At 39.8% G+C, this 20,945-nt stretch overlaps 1 protein-coding gene across 1 annotated transcript in view; it reads left to right on the forward strand.

Moving 5' to 3' along the window:
* The window catches only part of FGD6 (FYVE, RhoGEF and PH domain containing 6), a 186,409-nt gene extending 172,676 nt beyond the window's left edge, over window positions 1-13,733 (forward strand). Inside the window, exons 11-15 of the mRNA XM_044679164.1 lie at window positions 350-452; window positions 3,171-3,298; window positions 7,370-7,498; window positions 10,681-10,829; window positions 13,513-13,733. Of these exons, the coding sequence (XP_044535099.1) occupies window positions 350-452; window positions 3,171-3,298; window positions 7,370-7,498; window positions 10,681-10,829; window positions 13,513-13,549 (546 nt within the window). The 3' untranslated portion in view covers window positions 13,550-13,733. The remainder of the gene's footprint in view (window positions 1-349; window positions 453-3,170; window positions 3,299-7,369; window positions 7,499-10,680; window positions 10,830-13,512) is intronic.
* The last annotated feature ends 7,212 nt before the right edge of the window (window positions 13,734-20,945 follow it).

Here is a 20,945-nt window from a genome sequence, read left to right on the forward strand (position 1 = left end):
CCCTCCCTCCCTCCCTCTCTCGCTTACCTTCCATCTTAGAATCAATACTGTTCTTCAAGACAGAAGAGCAGTCAGATCTGGGCAAGAGGGATTAAGTGACTTGCTCAGTGTCACACAGATAAGAAATGTCTGGGGTCAGATTTGAACTCAAGACCTTCTGTCTTGGAGCCTGGCTCAATATTCACTAAGCACCTAGCTTCTCATTAAAATCAATTCTAAGACAGAAGATCAAGGTTCTAAAAGAAGAAACAAACAAAAAATCCTCATGAGCTAGTTATCATTACCCCCATTTTACGGATGAGGAAACTAAGGCTTAACTCCAAAGTGATTTTGATTTATGTGTTTTCAGATTGTCTGTCAAGCTTGTTCTTCAAATAAATATGGCTTAGATTATCTGAAAAACCAGCCTGCAAGAGTCTGCGAACACTGCTTCAGAGAACTACAGAAACTAGGTAAAAAAAAAAAAAACCACTTTGGCCATTCATCAGCCCGTCTTTACCCCAAATTGCTGTTTGTTACCTGCTTTACCCTTTCTTTGGGATAGTCTTTGGCAAGTTGCCTCGTTTGTAAATGGGATTGGTAATACTGGCTACAGTTATGGGGAGAATGGCTAGGAGTACGATGAAATGAATTCTTGGCTCCCCAAATTCAGACTCTGTGCTCTGTTCAAGCTTGGGCTAGACTGCAGTTTTCTTTCATATTAGACGAGAAGGTTCACTAAGCACATAATCATGTAAATTGCTATGAGAAGGGTGTTTACCAGACTAGTAGTATAAAAAAAGAGTTCAAAGAGAATGTTTAAAAAGTGAATCATATACTGAAAGATTACCAAGTTTTTGCTTAAAACAACTGAGAAAACACCAACTAATCTCCTTTTATCTGAGAAATAGAAATGATTAATATGGTGCTTAGAAACCATTCTTCTCTGACCATTAAAGGAGAACTTTTCTTGCTAGATTGTTCTAGGAGCATAGATCTGGAGTTGGGAGGGACTTCATAGGCTGTGTAGCTCAGTTCCCCTCATTTTACAGGAGAGGAAACGAGGGCAGAGAGAGATTAAAGTAACTTAACCAAGGGCATATAGTTACTAAATGTCAGAACTTGTAGCTGAACCCCAAATTCCAGATACTGTGTTCTTTCCTATTAACCTGGTTCTAATTATTTTAAGGACATAAACAATGCAGAATTGAACTAATTTTAATAATATATATTCTCATAGCAGCTGCACAGTATAGAGTGATAGAGTGCCTGGTCTGGAGTTGTGAGTACCTGGATTCAAATCTGGCCTCATATATTTTCTAGATGCATGACCTCGGGTCAGTCACTTAACCCCATTTGCCTAGTCCTTGCCTTTCTGTCTTAGAGTTGTTACTAAGGCAGAAACTAAAGGCTTTAATAAATATAGATCTACATATACATCATATATCTTATATTTTGAATTTATTTGAAAGGTCGGTTCTTGAAAACGTAAAAGTTTTCCAGTAGTGTGTAGTCTGAAGCCTATTATTAGCCTTTAAATTTAATTTTATTCTTCTAAAAAATTTTTTGTGACTATAGTTTTGGTTTTTATCAAGAATTGTTTTTGCTTGAAGCACCCAGTTTATAGAGTCTGGAAAAGTTTCTCAATATAGAAGTAAAGCTTTTTTAAAAAACATTCTGTTTTTCAGACTTGCTTCTCTACACGTTGAGCTGTTTCTAAGAGATTCTAAGTTCAGCTAGCCGCATAAAATAAAATTTCCATTGTGTTTCTAATTTCCTCTTGTCTCTGTAACCAAAAGATATTTGGCTGAGAAAAGGTTATTGGGTCTGTTGTTTCACCAGTCAGGTTTAAGATAACTACCAGGATTTCTCTAGAACAGTCACCCTTTCTGGAGTCTGAATGCGGTTTCGAGCTGCATACCTAAAAGATTTGTAGATTTATGCATAAAGTCATCATCTTCTTTCATTCGAGAAGGAACTGCCTTTCAAGTATATGAAGGGATGAGGGGGTGACAGTCTGAAACAAAGCAGATAGCTCAGCAGTTAAGTTCCTGCAATTTCATAAATCTGTAGTTTATTACAAACTAGAAATAATCTGCACTTCCACTAGATATTTCTTCTGTGGAATAAATGTTCCTTTTCTCAACTCCGGTCATTTTTCACTTGCTATTCCCCTAGACTCTTCCTTTTCATCTCTTCTTTGTAGCATCCTTTCTGGATACCCATGGTAACAGGGATGTCAGGCAAGTCACTTAAATCTTTCCATGTCAGCTTCTTTTCCCGCCTAAATGTCCTTCAGAAATGACTGACTAGTTCTTCCTTCCTTGCTAGGAATAAAGCAGCTTTGCAAAATTTAAAGTGTGTGTGTGTGTGTGTGTGTGTGTGTGTGTGTGTGTGTGTTTGAGAATGAGTATTTGTGTGTACATGTTTCTATTATTTTTCCAAAGGAAAGGTGGATCTAGAAGGATTGGATTTGGAAAGAGGAGTATCTAGTTATTGCAGGTGAGAGATCCTAGGGCTTGGAGTGAGGAAGGCTCATCTTCCTGAGTTCAACTCTTGACTCAGATACCTCCTATCTGTGTGACTCTGGGGAAGTCACTTCACTCCGTTTGCCTTAGTTTCCTCATCTGTCAAATGAGCTAAAGAAGGAAATGACAAACCAATCCAATGTGTTAGCCAAGAAAATCCCAAATGTTGTCACAAAGAGTTGGAAATGACTTAAGGACAACAGAGATAGGAGGCAAATGAAAATGTGGAGAAGTAGATACCAGTAGAAAAAAGGAAAACATTAAAGAATGAATACTTCTAATGAGATTGTTGATTTGTGGATCAGTCATAACTCTTACTCCAGAAATTCCTTTTGGGAAGGGCCAATGGTTCTGATGGCCAAGAGCCTGCTGGAAATGTAAGGAGACCTTTGGCCACCCCATATTTCAAGTGGTTCTCCAGAGAAAGGCCAAAGGTGGCAATGGTCTGGAAGGTGTTTGATGTATGAAGAAGCCTTTGCTCTGACCTCTCCCAGGTGGATCACCTCCTCATAGAAATCCAGGCTTATTTATCTCTGTATAACCCCTAGCGTAATGCTTTACCCTTTGTATGTGCTCAGTAAATATTTGTTGAATGGATGTTGAATTGATTAAGTGAATGTTCATGTTTAGCCACATAATTATGCATTTGATTATTCATTTTAGATCACCAGAATTCACCCAAGATGGGGTCCCCAGCAAATCACAAATCTCCTTCAAGTGCCTTGTCTTCAGTCTTGCATAGTATTCCATCTGGAAGGAAACAAAAAAAAATCCCAGCTGCCCTCAAAGAAGTAAGTGCTGCCTTTTCATTTGTAAACTTGCAGATGTTGAATTCCTAATTGAGTGCTTCATGAGCCAAAGTCCGGGAAGGAAAGCTGGAATGATGGAACATGGACAAGTGGGGAGTGTTGGAACAACCATGTTAAAATGGAAATAGACAAATTACCTATAGTGGAAATTCATGGCTCTCTGTGCAGTCATCGTTATTTGGTTTTTCTTTGTTTAGATTAGTATTCAAGTCTTTGTCATGTTCATAATAAAAATGTAAATAACATAGAATAATAAATCTTCCAAGAGGGGAACCCAGGAAAGTCTGCACATGTACAAAAGATACTGAAGTGGGCCTAGAACGGCCCTACCTTAAAGCACCACCTAGAGGTATGTGGGGGGAGTGCATGCCACACAGCTGTTCCAGCCTGGAAAGAAAATAGACATGGCGCACCCACCCACTTGGCTTTCTGATCTCAGTGTCTGGGTGAGGCAGGTGCACCTATGGAGAGGAGAGGTCTTGTTCGTTACACAGGATTTCTTCAGTGTATTCTGCTTTCAGCTGATGCTAATTGCAGCCCCTCTACCCTTGAGTAGATTGGCTTTACGATTCACTGCCCCCATGCATTGACTCATGAGCTTCTCCCTCCTAGCCAGGCTGGTCCCCAGATCACTGACCAATCTACATACAGTCAATTGCCAACCCCATACCAAAAGCCCTGCCAGCTTGATAGGGTCCTCAACCATTTTTGTTGTTGTTAAGTCGTTGAACCATCGAGCCATGGAATTTTAGATCCAGGTAGGACCAGAGTGATAATTTGGTTCACTCACCTCAGTGGAAAGATAAAGAAAATTAAGAAAGCAAGGCCTTAGAGCAATGAAATAACTAACTCAAAATCTAGTTTATAATTGAAACATCTTTATGCATTTGGTCATCCTTAGAAATTCATGGCACTTTTAGATTTTTCAATATTTCCTTTTGCTAAACTTGTTGATGTCAGAATAGATTCCATTACTCTTTGAGACTATTGGCTAGGAAATTAAGAGGAATTAAAGAAATCATTTCTGATTTCATCAGCCTCTACTTAAATAAACGAAAATACTTGGGAAAAAGTCCATAGCTTACACATGGAATGCATTCTAAAATGTTCTTCATTAATTACTAGAATGTTACATTCATCTTTTTTTTTTTTTAAAACCCATACCTTCTGTCTTAGTATCATTTCTAAAACAGAATTAGGGCAAGGGCTAAGCAATGCAATTTAAGTAACTTGCTCAGGGTCACACAGCTAAGAAGTGCCTGAGGCTAGATTTGAACCTCCTTACTTCTGGCGTGGTGCTCTTTCTATAGTGCTAAGTAGCTGCCCTATAATGTCACATTCTAATGAATTTCAGTCTGACCAATTGTCAGATCCTAAGTTAATGAGGTCACTTCTTTTTTTCTTCTCAGTAGATTGTGAAGAACATATTATAAATGTTGGTCGAGCCAACCCACATACTTTTGTTAAAAATGTATGGTAGCATGAATACTGTTATTTCAATCTCTTTCGATGGCATCTTTTCCAACTCACAGACCCAACCAGAGACATAACATTATTTTCCTGCCCCAAAATTGGAAACAATGACATTTCTGACTCTATCAGCATGAGATGAGAATAGGGGATACATGTTCTTGAATGTCCTTTTAAGCACCTAGTACAGTGATTCCCAAAGTGGATGCCACCATCCCCTGGTGGGTGCTGCAGCGATCCAGGGGAGTGGTGATGGCCACACTTTTTTTTGTATTACGTTCTAGTCTGAGTTCAATAAATAGTTTCATAATTTCCAGGAGGCTGTAAGTAATATTTTTTCTGGAAAGGAGGCGGTAGGCCAAAAAAGTTTGGGAACCATTGGGCCTAGTATATGCCAAATTCTGGGAATGCAAACTTTAAAAAATAAATATTTGAATATATGATATTTATATAATCATATATATAATAAATAAAAACAAAGATTTTAAAAATATTATACCCACTTTCAGGGAGATCACCTTCTAATATAGGGACAACACAACAAAGGGAAGGCCCTTGATAACATAAATCATCACTGGTAATAAGTAGCCACCTTTCTTTTGCACATTGTGATCTTTTCATTGCCTTGTTCAGTCATCTCTAATTCTGATTCTTTATGGACTAATGAATTACAGAGATACATCTTTATTGGGAGGATATTGCTATTAAAAAGATGAGTTTGCCAACATTATGTCCCTAGGCAAGTCACTTAAACCCCGTTGCCTTTTAATTCTGCCTAGGAATCAATACTTAGTAACAATTCTAAAACAGTAAAGGTTAAAAAAATATATATTTTTTAATAAAAAAAGGGTTTGAGTTGGTCTTGTTTATTCACATTAAATTCTGAAAAACAAAATTTGAGTTTGGGTAGCAGGGAACAGCTTAAGTGGCCAGTTATGACAACACAGGAATTAACTAATGCTCTCAATAGATATTTACAAATATTTCTGGAGAGCACAGACTTTAGAACTTATTCCTTGGGGTCTTAACTACTGTGTTTCAAAAAAATATTATGAACTTTCAACTAGTCACTGGAAACTTGGTATCCTTTTCAAGCATGATTTACAGTAGCTCAGGCTGGTAGGAACCTGAAAGCTGCCTTCATTTCCCCTAGATATTTCTGCGATCAAGAGGCTGACTAATCTTTCTTTGAGAGGTGGAAGGAACCTTAGAGGTCAATGAGTCCAACTGCTTATTTACAGCTGAGGTTGAAGGGAGGTCAAATGATTAGCCAATGGAGTAACAGAAAAGATTCAATTCCAGGTCCTTTGGTGGTTATTCAAGCCTGCATTATATTACTTTCCCCTGCATTAAATTACTTCATAATCAAGGTAATTTTTATTATAAGGTATATTTTGAAAATTTGCTCTCATTTAATATGATTATAATTTCTCCAAAGCCTGGGAGATGGTTAAGGATAAAAATCTAGAAAATAGAAGAGGCAGGCAATTTAAACAGTTTCTTCTGGAATTCCAAGTATCAATTTTGTTTTTGTTTGGACCTCTGATTTTGCTCATGAAGGGAACTCCTGGTTAACAACACTCCCTTCTCCCCCCCGTACCCAAAGATATCTGTTATTTATAGAGAATTCCCAGGGGTCACACAGCCTTTATCCCAACTTGAACCCAGGTCCTTGTGACTCCAAGGCCAGCCCTCTGGTAATTATTTTCTGCTGCCTCTTTTGACCTACTAAGTTCTAGGGGAGAGTTTAAGTCCATGAGTAGTCCCTGAAATCTCCCAGATAAGATTTTTTTAAAAAAGCTTTTGTTCTTTGGAGTTGTATTTTCCCCTAACCACACTCATACTAAGATTAAATCTCAGCAGTGGGCCTTAACAAAAGATGAAAGACATTCTTCAACCTCTAAAAAGTAACAGGCAGAAGCTAGCTCTTCACCAAGTGAGAGCTTGCAGCTATGCACAGTCTTTGAAAACCTTCCTCAAAAATGTAGCTTAAAATGAGAATGTTCCGGTTTGGGGTTTTAGCTCCTGGTTGCTGTAACTTAATTCCATTTTTGTAATTGTATTTATATTGCATAACAGGCAGTGGTTGGAGTCAGGAAGTCCTGGGTTAAAATCCTGTCTTTGATACTTGCTTTGGGGCACTGACCAACTGACCTTTCAAAGAGTCATCAACTGTGCTGTAACTATAGATCATGTAGTCACATAGTTGATTTCTTCCCTGATCTGTGATGCTCAAGTTGGCCAACCCATTTGGGCCACATGCATATACTTAATGGTATATTTAGTTTTTTATCTAAAAATGATGATGATAACGATGGCTACCATTTAGGACTTTAAGGTTTGCCAAGCCCATTATCTATGTTATTATTTTATTTTATCCTAAAAACAGTGGTAAAAATAGATACTACCATAATCCCCATTTTACAGGTGAGAAAACTCAAGCTTGCAGGTTAAATCACTGGCCCAGGCCATACAACATGTAATCAAAGGAAGGTCTTCCTGACTCCCAATCCAGAGCTCCATCTGTGATCATCTGGCTGCCACTTAATGACAGCAAACATTTCTACTGATTCTTTGTCGCAGGTGTCAGCAAACACAGAAGACTCGACCATGAGTGGCTACCTGTACAGGTCAAAGGGCAGTAAGAAACCATGGAAACATTTTTGGTTTGTGATTAAAAATAAAGTGCTCTACACGTACGCTGCAAGTGAGGTAAGATGTTGATTCAGTTCATCTTGAGATTTCATTGTATTGATGGACAAAGGAATGGTAGTCACTCACTTAGAAACACAGTCAATGGAGCAGCTGAGTAGCCAGTATGATAGAGAGCCAGGCCTGGAGTTAGGAGGGAGGACCTGTGTTCAAATGTGGCCTTGGACACTACCTAGCTGTGTGACCCTAGGCAAGTCATTTAATCCACATTGCTTAACGAACCTTTGCTGTTCTTCTGTCTTAGAATTGACATGAACATAGTAGGTGAGTGTTTAAAAAATTTTTTTTTAATAAGAAGACAGGAAAAACGTGATAGAATCTATAAGGGGGAGGTCAGAGTGCATGTATAACTTTTTTACTTCTCCATGAAAGACACAATGCTCTTCCTTATGTGACTTTTTATGGTCTGACATCCCGGGGAAGAAATTAGCTTTATAAATCTTCTCATAGAAAATTGAGAAACATTATATTCTCCTCCTAGCATGTTAATTATATTGTTAATCATATCAGCCCCAATTGGATTTGACCTGCAACCTCAGATTCTGAATTCTATTTGATCTTTTAATTCTTAGTTACTCCTTCCTATGACATTCAATTAGTTTATGAAAATAATCCAGAGAGTTCTGAATTATCAAAGGGCCACCAATTTAGTAGACATCACAGGAAAATTGTCACCATGATCAGTGCTTCCATCACCCATAAAATAATTTAAAAATAGAGACTGTGACTAGTCTCTATGCTCCGATTAGCTTTGTGACTCTTAGAGATAACCTGGGATAAGGGGAAAGCATTGAACCAGCAATTAGGAAACAATGATTCTGAACCCTTCTCTTGGTACTCATTTGCTGGCTCTTGTTGTTTAGTCATTTTTCATTTGTGAGGTTTTCTTGGTAAAGGTCCTGGAGTGGTTTGCTATTTCCTTCTCCAACTCATTTGTAGATGAGGAAACTGAGGCAAGCAGGGTGAAGTGATTTGTCCAGGGTCACGCATCTATTAAGGGTCTGAGGCCATATATGAACTGAGGAAGATGAGTTTTCCTGACTCCAGACCTGGTACTCTGTCCATTTCACCACCTAGCTGCCTCTGCATAAGCTGTGTAACCTTGAGCAAATCACTTTTTTTTAAGCCTTTTATTGTCTCATCTATAAAAATGGGGTGATAACTATCCTGCCTGTGCCCCTGAAGTTGTTCTGAGAAGTAAAATAATGAATGTGAATGTTTTTGAAAAATTAGAATGTGAACTGGGGCAGTATAATTCCTTTTAATGCTTTAAGATTTCGTGAAGAATCAATGTTGAAAAATCTCAAATTATACCTAACAGAGAATGTTAATGCTGTATTATCAAAATGAGAGAACAAGCTACACAAGGGAGTAATGGCATGCCATTAGTCCCAATCACGCTATTTTATTCTCAATTGCTTTCAAGTATTTTGTCTGAAAAAGTTCTGAGGATGAGCTAAAAAGGACCTCAGAAGGCCCATCTAGTCTAACCCCTTCATTTTGTAGAAGGGAAGACTGAGGCCAGGGAAGATTCAATGATTTGCTTATAGTCCTAAAGTTAATTGTAATCAGACATGGGTCTGACCTCAGGTCCTCTGATACCAGAGCCATTATTCTAGCCTACAAGAGCACTATGAATCAACAGCACAAAATGGCATCCAGAAAAGGAAACTCCCATTTTAGACTGCCCTGAAAGAGGCATTGTGTCAAGGACAAGAAAGGTGATAGTCCACCTCTACTTTGCCCTGGTTAAATTGCTTCTAAAGCATTACATTCACTTTAGGGTAACATTTTTGGGATTGACAGCACTCAGAACAAGATAGTCAAAATGGTGGCAGTATAACAATCATGCCATTGAGGGTCTGCTGAAAGAGCTGGCCATATTTTAATCTGGAGGGGCAACTAGGTAGCTCAGTGGATCAAGAAAACCAGGCCTAGAGACCCGAAGGTCCTGGGTTCAAATTGACCTCAGATACTTCCTACCCAATTGCCTAGCCCTTACTATTTTAGTATCAATTCAAAGACAGGAGGGGGGTGGGGTGTTAAGGCAAAACTTCCCAACAGTTAGATCTATTTTTTTCCCAACTAGTTCAGGATGCAGCAGATGATTCCTCTCTACTGGAGTTCTCCCTGTATTTAGACTGTGGATGTCTCCTTATGAAGTAGATCACATGGAGAAGAGGTTCTGGTTCTAGGTTAGACTCAATGGGTTCTGGGGCAGCCTTTTAATTTTAAAATTCTGGGATATTTCATGGGCATGGTTGTGGTTCACAGTCATCTGTGATGTCAAAATGTATCCTTTTTTAAAAAAAAGACCGAATGTTATACACAGTAACAGTAATACTGTATTATTAACAACTGGGAATGATTTAGCTTTTCTCAGTAATACAGTGATTGAAGACAACTCAAAAGACCTCAAGATGAAAAATGGTATCTATCTCCAGAGTAATAACTGATGGAAGCATACTATTTTTCACTTTATTTTCTTCATTTTTTTTGACTCTTACCTTCTGTCTTAGAATGCATTGCTTCCAAGACAGAAGAGTGTTAATGGCTAAGCAGTGTGGGTTAAGTGACTTGCTCAGGGTCATACATCTAGGAAGTGTGTGAGACCACAATCGAACCCAGGACCTCCTCTTGCTAGTACTGGCTTTCAATCCTCTGAGCTTCTTAACTCCCCGTTTTTTTTTGTTTTTGTTTTTTTTTTTCTTTTTTAAAATGTCTTCTTCCACATGACAAAGATAGAAATATGGTCATTGGGGATTGGTGGCTGGTGGTGTGGGTTGGTGATTGGTTGGTGGTTGGTGTTTAGTTGCTGGAATATAAAGGTGGGCCTGAGCTTACTGAGAGGACTTTTGGCTTTAGCCTTTAAAGGGATTTTTGACTTTTGGTTTGGGCTGTTAGGTTTTTCCTTGAACTTTTTGGAAGGTGGCTCATCTTTGTTGATAGACCTAATTGAGGTTGGATTAAATATGTATGATAGGATATGTATAACCAATAACAAATAGCCTTCTCAGGGAGGAGGGGGGGAGAAGGAAGATGAGAATTTGGAGCTCAAAATGTTAGAAAACATGGCAAAAATTGTTTTTATGTGTAATTTAGAAAAATATTAAAACATTACTGATTTTAAAAAAGACAATGTTATACTGTTTCTAAAACTGTTGTGTATGTTTTAAAACTAGGATGTTGCAGCCTTGGAAAGCCAGCCTCTATTGGGCTTTACTGTCACTGAAGTTCAGGATGAAAATTCACAGTCTAAAGTGTTCCAGCTACTGCATAAGAATGTACTATTTTACATGTTCAAAGCGGATGATGCCCATTCAGCTCAGAAGTAAGTCACTTAGAAATGCTTTTTCTTTTTGCTTCCAAATACATACTCCAGTATTTGCCTCTGCACTTGTTTAAAATCATTAAAAATACCCAAGCTCCTTTCTACAGCTCTAAGTTGCAGAGAAGGTGGCAGTCGGGAGAGAGTTTCCTCATCTGGGACTTCCCTATGTCTGTAAAATCATAGGTCTAGTTCCTATCCCTCCTTCAGTGTGTACCATAATGTATAGATTGCAGGACCAGAGACTGAGAGCTAGGAGGAAAGGACCATAAAGGTCTTCTAGGCCAATCCTCTCATTTTATAAATGGTGAACCAAGGCTTAATGAATATTATTAGTAAATTGTTAGAGGATCAGCTCACTTGTTATAAAGGGAGGGCTAAGAAAATGGACTTAAAGCTAGAAGGAACCTCAGGGGTCAGCTAGTCCATCATCCTCATTTTACAAATGGTGAAACTGAGTCCTAAGGCACTAGAGTAGTTACTTATCCAGGGTCACACTGGTAATAAGCATCAGAGATAGGATTTGCATTCATGTCTGTCACTTCAGAGCCAGTGGTCTTTCCAAGGGACCATAATGTTTTCTCCTTCAGTCTTTTTAAAATGGAAAGATTAGCGTAATAGCCTTTTATTTATTTTTATTTACTTTATTTTTGAAACCCTTACCTTCCATCTTAGAATTGATCGTAAGGATTGGTTCCAAGGCAAAAGAGTGGTAAGAGCTAGGTAATTGGGGTTAAATCATTTGCTCAGGGTCACACATCTAGGAGGTGTTTGAGGCCAGATTTGAACCCAGGTTTTAACGTCTCTAAGCCTGGCGCTATATCCATTGTGCTACCCACCTGCCGCAAATAGCCCAACTTTATAAAAAGTTGTTTTTTTGTTTTGTTTTGTTTTGTTTATTTTAAAGAGACACAGCATGGAGTAGTGGGTGGGAAATGGGGCTTTGTTGTTAGGAAGAGCAAGATTCAAATGTTGCATCCAACCTATATGGGGCTGTATGACAAGGGGCAGACATCCTTTTAGATCTCTTTAACTATTAAGGTGTTGGGGGCAGCTGGGTGGCTCACTAGATTGAGAGCCAGGCCCAGAGATGGGAGGTCCTGGGTTCAAGTTTGGCCTCAGACACTTCTTAGCTGTGTGACCCTGGGCAAGTCACTTAACTCCCATTGCCTAGCCCTTATTGCTCTTTTGCCTTGAAACCAATACATAGTATTGATTCCAAGACAGAAAGTAAGGTTTTTAAAAACAAACGAACAGAAATAGTAAGGTGTTGCCTTGCAAATCTATTTAAGATGGCAAGATTAGCTTTTTAAAAAATGTATAGTTGAGAACAGAATGAACTGTAGATACATTTCGGAAAGAAACTTGTAGAATTTATATACTTTTTTGAAATTAAAAGTGAATAGAATAAAATGGGATTCATGGCTTCCCAGAGAATCCTCTCGTTTCCTGCTGTTTGTATATTTTTTAAATTTATAAATAATATAATGCAGGTATACTAGACAAATTTTGTTTAGAACTAGTTTGAGAGGAGAGAGATGAGAGCCTCACAGGAGCCCACAGGGTAGTAACAATTAGATGGCTCTGCCCAGACCTTTTGTCCACACGTGAGCTCAGAAAAAGCAGCATGTGGCAACTCCTGCTGCCGGGACGGGAAGCGCAGCCCTTTTTTTGACCTCTCTTACGTCAAGGGCCAGAATCTTTGCCCTCCACATTCCAAGGATCTGGCAGTCTAAGGGTTCCCTTGTGCCAGGGAACAGCAAGAGCTTCAGCAGCTGCTTACTAACTGGCCTCACTGGCAACAAGGTCAGCCTCATTCAATTGGCCTGGAGCTGACGTTTTTGATGGTTAAGACCGAAGACGATCTCTCTACAATGACTTTCCTAGTCTAATTAGGGGAGCCTGGCCCTTTGAGCATACCTTCTGTTAACAGGCAAGCCTTGATGGGGAGAGAACAAGTCCTTTGGAGCAGGCAGCTCCTCGTCACTTCTAATTCATAGTCAAGTTTGTTTTGGACTCATAGAACAACTGAATTCTTTTTGCTAATAAGCCTTCATTTCTTTGAATTCTTCGTAAGAAGAAAGATGCAGTGGAGTTTATAGATTTTCTTGAAGATGAGAAGAAATATTTTTGGTAATTGGAGTGTTTGGAGATAATTAGGACGGTCAACGATAATTATAGCAATAATTAATAATTAAGGAACCTTAGCATGAACACTTTAAGGTTCATCAGATGCTTGTCATGTGTTGTCTTGTTTGGTCCTCACAAAAACCCTTTGAGGTATGTCATGGTGGAATAAAGAAACTGGATGTGGTTTTGGGGAGAATCTTATCAGAGCTCAGCCTCTATCTCCATCACTCTTTCCACTGCATTTGCCCGCCTCCCTTCAAAAAATGAAGCAATTAAAAGAAATACTGCCCTGGGGGCAGCTGGGTGGCTCAGTGGACTGAGAAGCAGGTCTAGAGCCAGGAGGTTCTGGGTTCAAATGTGACTTCAGATACTTCCTAGCTGTTCAGTAGGGTTCAGGAGACAATATTAGCAAAGTATTTTATAACTTAAAAGTGTTACATAATTGTACGTTAGCTATCACCATCCCTATCATTCTGGCTGTTCTAAAACTAGGAATAGAAATGACAAAATGACAAAAGCAGATCTAATCATTTTTTTATTATTTCCTTTTCGCTAGGTGGATAGAAGCATTTCAGGAAGGCACAGTGCTGTAGCAGCATCTGTCTCACCTCTTTTTTATGGTTCCAGAGGACTTGAATTTCACCAGAAGTCATGAAATGCAGGAAAGAGATTTTTATCAATGTGCACTGCCAAGAAAAAAATCCGTCTCGGCTGTATGTTTATCTGACTTAGGAAATTGTCTTGTAGGCGTGTTAATAATTCTTTAAAGATTGTATACTTGTGAAGGGTTTTTTCATACAAAATGTTATTTATTAAATTTTCATTGTTTACTTTATGGTCAGAATTATTTCTGAGGCTCATACTGAATTCCAAAGTGTCCTTGTCTTTAGGAGAAAAGATAACATATCAGAAGTGTCCCATGGTGTTAACTATGGTGATGATCTCTTCTGTCTTTAATGCGATAACACTGACCAGCAGACATTCTTTGTATATTCAAAGTTTGGCTGCCAGTATCAGTTTTCTGTGAGCTGCTTAATTTAGAAATAGTGGCTATTTAAAAATGGCTAAAGAAAAAAGGCATGCATTACTAGTCTCTGTAGAGAAATCTCAAATATAGCTTTATATTTTATAATGGGGGATTCCCCCCTCCCCAATGTACAGCCAGCTTCTACCTCAGGGACACTGTGATTAAATTCCAGTAAGTCATCTAAATAACAAAAGGACTTCTGCCTGTCCTGGACCTCTCTGTTCTTGGTGGGGAAGAGATGCAAGATCAAAACTGGTCAGCCATAGGATAGAAGCCTCCTTCTTTCCTATTGAACTGTGAGTCAGAATGAGGAGTCTGCCGGCCCCAAGTTAATGTTTTAGGAAACAACTTTTACAACCAGATATGCAAAAACAGTCAACCTAATCGGCATGAATTTCAATTTTTTTTTTTAATCCTTACTTTCCATCTTAGAATTAGTGCTCTGTATTGGTTCCAAGGCAGAAAAGCAGTAAGGGCTAGACAATGAAGGTTAAGTGACTTGCCCAGGGTCACCCAGCTAGGAAGTGTCTGAGGCTAGATTAGGCTAGATACTCAGGACCTCCCATCTCCAGGCCTGAGTCACCTAGCAGCCCTCGATTCCTTTTTTTTCTCACAGAAGTCATCTCAGATATGACCCTTTCTTCTTAAGACCTTTGAAAATATTTTTTCATTTAAGAAAAGATTGAGGAGCAGCAGGATGACTCAATGGATAGAGAGCCAGATCTGGAGAAGGGAAGTCATGGGTTCAAATTTGGCCTCAGATACTTCCTAGCTATGTCACCCTGGCCTGGGTAAGTTACTTAACCCAAATTACTTAGCCCTTACTACTTTTCTGCCCTGAAACCAATACTCAGTATTGATTCTCAGGACTATAAGAGTTCTAATAAAAGAGGAAAAAAAGGGGCCTATCTGCATAGCTTACATGAAAATTAATAACTTCTAAAGGGACTATGGGTGGGGTTGGAAATTAAATTAAATTAAATAATTTATTTCTACCTATAATGAGGAAAGCAAAATATTCCACATGTAAACTGCCAAAAACATTTGTTGGATTAGAGATGGCAGGCGTTTGACTTTGGTATTTGTGTTTCAAACAAATGTTGCATTAAAGTTCTTGTTTTTCCTTGAAGAATTTATGAATTTAACCCACATGACCATATCCAGAAAGCACAGATTCTTAGCCAGACTTCCCTGAAACTGTACCATCTTCATTTAAAAAAAATAATTTGTTTACATTTTTTGATATACCACTTAAAAAGAAATCCATCAATAAGTGGAACCTATGCCTTCCGCCCCCTTCTAGGAAGCATCAAACCCCCACCACCATGATGATGAGTCTTGAACTACCTTGTGTGACCTTGGAAAGCAGCAGGAGGAATTCTCACTGTGATCCACTTCTGAGGAGAAATATTTTTTTTTTCCCTTCCTTTTTCACTTCAAGCAAGATTCTGGTTAAATCATCTTTTAAGGAGGTTCAGGAATTTTCCATTTCTTCTCCTAATATTCTGATATTCATCCTGAATATCCTGATATTCATCAGAACAACTTTTTTCCCCTTTTTCTGTAGCTAACTAAATGCTAGGGTCCCTTTACTTTGGCCTTGTTCATGGAGCACCCTGGGTGGGCGGACCACCCCTGGGACTGGCTCTTTCAGCCTAAATTCTGCCAGGCAAACATTTCCTGTCCTCTTGCTGCCTCAGTCACATGGTTGACCAGAATAGCAAGTCCTTAAAAGTCTTCAGATACCAACCCAGAAATCCAGGGGAAGGAGAGGAACAAATTAATGCTTATGTCAGAAGATTATGTATCCAGGACAGAAAAAAAACTTTAAGCCACCTAGCCCAATCCCTTAAAGATAAGGAATATTGAGTTTCGCAGATGTTATGTGATAGGATTTGAACCCAGGATCTCTGACTTCAAATCTAGCATGGTTGTTGCTGTACTTTCTCTTTTTTTTTTTTTTTTTTTTTTAATCTAAGGCCCATTGAATAAGATGTCGATGGCCAAACCCCCACAGGTGGGCAGCAACACAGACTTTGGGAAGGTTAGGGGTGAAGAATCTGGGGCTGCTTGAGTGATTCTTGCCCCTGGCCAGAGATTGTTGTCCCCTTCTCACCCTCCTCTCATACTCCAACTCCTGATCAGTTCTCCTCCATGCTTTGGCTCCACCTGAAAAGACTACAGTCTTTTAAACCTTCTTGTCAGTGAGGCCCTGACTTTTTAAAGCAGCTGCTGGAATCCAGAGTCAGTTATTAATCTGAAATTTTGAAACTAGGAATTCAGGCCTTCCCCACCCTCACACCCCTCCCCCCCAAAGTTTGCTCAACAGCATTCTTTAACTATTTGGGAAACATTCATAAGATATAAACAGTGAATGCCAGGCTTGCATCTGGGTTCAGAAAGCTTCCTGCCACTCTGGGTTTTAGAAAACTCTCCGTTTAATTTCTCAAACAGGTTTTATTTTGGATTCATCCGGCATGCTGTATCTCATTGCTTCTGCTGTTCTTTGTGCCTATACTTAACATGCCTGACTCAAGGTCACCCAGGGTCCTAAGTATCACTGCAAAAAACCACTGGTATCAGGTCATTTAAAAAAAAAAATAAAGCCAGCAGGAATTTTGGAGTGCATAAGAAATTAGCTGAATAGCTAGAAGGAAAAATACAGCAAACTCCTAGACTTCTTGCCAGTGCTGGAATACAACAGAAAGAAAGGGGAGAGAGTAAGTTTAGAGAGCTTTGAATTGCACTAAGAACTTTGGACATCCAAATGTTCCTAAAGCTGGAAGGGACATGAGAGGTCATTTTGGCCAAACCCTTTATTTTACAGGTGAGGAAGCTGAGATGCAGAGAGGTCAATCTGCCCAAGATCACATGGTGTATAAATGACAGAACCTGGAAGACATGGGTTCTAGTCCAGTCTCTGACACATATTGGCTTTGTGACCTTGGGACAAATCACTTTTCTCCCTGTTATAGGAATATATATATATATGGAATAGTTTGCCTCAGTTTCCTCATTTGTAAAATGAGCTAGAGAAGGAAATGGCAACCCCCTCTAGTATCTTTTCCAAGAAAATCCCCCCCCCCAAACAACTGAACGAGAATGGCATCTTTGAAGGTGCCAACCTAAGTTGAGAGAATTTCCTTAGCTGCAAATTCCTCATATCAATGAAATCATTGATAGTCTCTTCCCATTGAGGGGCTCAAGAGATGGGTGTAAATGAGGAAGCTAGTCTGAATTGGGAGAAGCCGGAGTTTGCCCCCTTCCAAACCAGCCTGACATTTTAGCCCTGATACGCCCCATACCTTTTAGTATATTTCTGCTTACAAGATCAAAAAGGCTTTTGACCCTTTACTCCTCCTTTTTGAATCTGGCCCTTGCCTACACTCCTCACCTCCTCCAAAAATCCCTGACTACTCACATCTCTACTCAACTCTTGAAAAGTTTCTACTTCCTCCTCTCAGGCCCAGTCCATTAAAACCCCTTTTCTCTCAGCTCTGTAATTCACCAGAATACACTATGAATGGGGGTTCAAGCCAGCAGAACTCATTTCCATTTTAAAAAGACTTTATTGCCCAAAAGAGCAGCAGTTGTTTTTGAAGGGATCCTTCTGGCTACTGTAGCCTGAGGGTTTCTACCTCCCCCTTCCTTCCCCCCCTCCCCCCAATCCTTTTCTACAAAGTACTTTTTTGGAGCTAAACCCTGTTAATCTCCTACATGGTTTTGTACTCTTCCCCACCACACCTTTTCTAGTGAATTCATAGGTTTCCAGTAAAACAAGGTAGTGTAATTTGCAGAGGGAATTTGGTTCTGCAGGATTGATCATGAGTCATAAATCCTACACTATACTTAAAAAGAAAACTAGACTTGTGATTTTCATCCATATGGAGAGCTCCCAGCAAGGAATCCCCTCTCTACCCCTAATTTAAAGACCCACCCTCACTCCAATTTACTGGCCTCAGAGAGGCAGCAGGAGGCACTAGGAGGTTATGAGTGATTGTGATTCTGATCTTCCTGACTCCTATACTGGGCTTCCTGTCACCAAAAATAGCAGTTAGTTTAAAAGGAAAATGCTAATATAACAAAGGATAGAACAGAATATTGGAGTTCATTTCAGTTATCTTTAATTTCTGGGTAAGATTTGAGATCACACTATTTTGTTTTCTCAGAGTTTAGTCATTGTAGTCAAATATGGCCATAGGTTTCCACTGACAGGTGAATAGATGCCAAGGTCATCCACTGCATGCCAGGCCATTGCCAATCATCTTGACTTTTGTCCTACCACTGTACTTCTGTGACTCTGGAAGAGAGTGGGGCCAATGACTTTGCCCTCTTAATTGTTTCACTTAAATCCAGCTTACTCTTAAGACATCAATCTCAAAATGTCATTTGTCTTCAAAAATGAAGGAGGAACAAGGGCAGAGAAATGGGAACCTTCTTATTAACTTTGCTGTTTGAGCTATGAAATCAGCCAGAGATGCTCTTCTAGCCTTTGGTCTGAAAAAGATTAACAAAGAACATCATCATGGAGTTCTGTGACTTACCTTCCCACCTTCCTGAGGAAAGCTCATCTGGGCTTTTTTTCCCTTCTTTTTAACAAACCAAACAGCACCTTACTAGTGGATTTTTTTTAAAAGAGAAAACAATTTTTAGAGAGTTAAATCTAAGGGCAGTCATAATACAGCTTCGGATCTTTAGTGTATATGCATTTAATATAATGCAGTAACCATGAATACACATTCCACTCTTCACCGCCCCCCCAACCTTTAAAGAGATTTTTTTTTCTAGAATCGCTTTGCCTGGAAAGTTCAGTTTGTTTTGTATTGTCCACATATAGATCCTTTATAAATTAATGAAAGTCACTGTAAATAATGTTGATATGTATTATATTTGTACAAATAAATTCTCAAGATTAACATCAGTTATGTTGGAGTCTTTTTTAAGATGTTATCAATCTTAAACAGGCCCATCTGCATTGAGAACAAATCTGCCCACCAAATAGGATTCTGATTCTCTGAATGTACATAAGATTATTCTTCCTTCCTTCTTTCTTTTATTTGTACATACATGTGAATGTGTGTGTATGAGTACCTGAGGGAGAGAAGACACAACTAGCCCCTAAAACTCAAGCCACCTTGATAATACCCTGAGCTGAGAGATGTAGTCTTTTGTTCACATCACAGCCAGATGGATGATGTTGGAGTAAGGCATGAGAAGACTGCAAAGGAAGGAGGGGTCTAGGTTATTAAAGGCTTTGAATGTGGAATAGAGCATTTCATATTTGTTCCTGTTGGCAATTAGGAAGCCACTGTTCTTTAAGGAGTAGGAAATTTGTGAAGAATTTCCTTGTAAAGAAACATTTTGTCAACAAACCATTCCCAGTTTAGCTAGTGAGAAATTACTTTAAATTCCTTCAGAGTGACACTAGCCTTGTTTCCCCCAAGAGAAATGTGAGGCCTGTCAACACCTTCAGAATTGGGGATAGGTTGTACACCATCTGGCTAACTGTAACTCACTTAATTCTGACTGATTTTTGCATTAGCATCTTGATAATGATACATACAATTGGAAAGTGGGTAGAGTTCCTTAGTCCTTTTAAAGGACAAAAAAACCCAGTGTTTCCATCTTTAATAAAAGGCTGTGACTACTCTACCCCTGCTCTGAACAAAGAAAAATCTTGTCCTTCCCACAGCCTGTAGAAACCCAAGGACAAAGTCAAACTTGAGTGGACAGAGGTGAGTCTGAAACTTCAGACTCTTAGTCCACAACTTGACTTCTATTTCCATTGAAAATGGATGGGATCTGGGGCAGCTGGGTAGCTCAGTGGATTGAGAGTCAGGCCTAGAGATGGGAGGCCCCAGGTTCAAATCTGGCCTCAGACACTTTCCAGCTGTATGACCCTGGGCAAGTCACTTGACCCCCCATTGCCTACCCTTACCAATCTTCTGCCAATACACAGAAGTTAAGGGTTTAAAATAAAAAAATAAAGAAAATGGATGGGATCCAGGGACCTGGGACAGCTAGATGGCTGAGGAGATTGAGAGCCAGGCCCAGAGACAAAAGGTCCTGGCCTTTCCTGATCCCTCTTTTTATCCCTCTTTTAAATTAATTTTTATTTATGTATATCAACTTAATATTTATAAACTTAACATTTTGTTTTGTGGGTACTTATCCCAATATAAACTGAAAGGTAGGGCTTCACCTCCCCTCTCCTCATATCCCCTGGTTGTAGTCCGTCGTTTAGTCGTAACCCAATTTGGGGTTTTCATAGCAAAGACACTAGAATAGTTTGCCATTCACGTCTCCAGCTCATTTTACAGTTGAGGAAGCTGACGAGACAGGGTTCAGTGACTTGCCTTGCCTAGGGCCTCCAGGCTAGGAAGTCTAGACCAGGAGGTTGTTAAGATGCTCACTGATGGATAGGGAGAGCCTCCCCGCCACCCCCTTCCCCTTCATAGCCTCTGCTAGTACAATGGCCAGGTGGCAGTAGGTATTTAATGCTCACTGATAGAAGGTAAGCTCCTTGACCTTTTTTTTTTGTACTTTATATCCCCGGCTTGTACAGTGCCCAGCATAAAGTACCCAATGGGTGATCACTGCTTGATGGAATGTAAGCTCCTCGTGGGCAGCCTAACAGCTGTATTACCAGGGTCTCCTCTCCAGCGCGCACTCAGAGGAGCGTCCAGCCCGCATCCTCTTTCCCTGTCTGACTGAGCTCGGAGCTCCCTCAGCGGCAATTTCCCTCCAAGTCGACAGAGGGCGCGGCCAGATTCGGAGCCGCGGCCAGACTCCCCCCACCCTCTTCTCTTCTCTCCCGCGAGAACGTAGCCTCTCCCTCCTTTGGTCCGCTTCTCTCGTCGGCCAACGCGCAGGCGCAAGCGGGGACGCGCACCGCAGAGCGGAGGGAGGGGTCACGAACTCTGACCCCCACCCCCCCACCCCGACATCCAGGCCCCTAGCAT

This window comes from Gracilinanus agilis, chromosome 5 (genome assembly GCF_016433145.1).
Source record: "Gracilinanus agilis isolate LMUSP501 chromosome 5, AgileGrace, whole genome shotgun sequence".
In the NCBI taxonomy this organism is placed as follows: Eukaryota; Metazoa; Chordata; class Mammalia; order Didelphimorphia; family Didelphidae; genus Gracilinanus; species Gracilinanus agilis.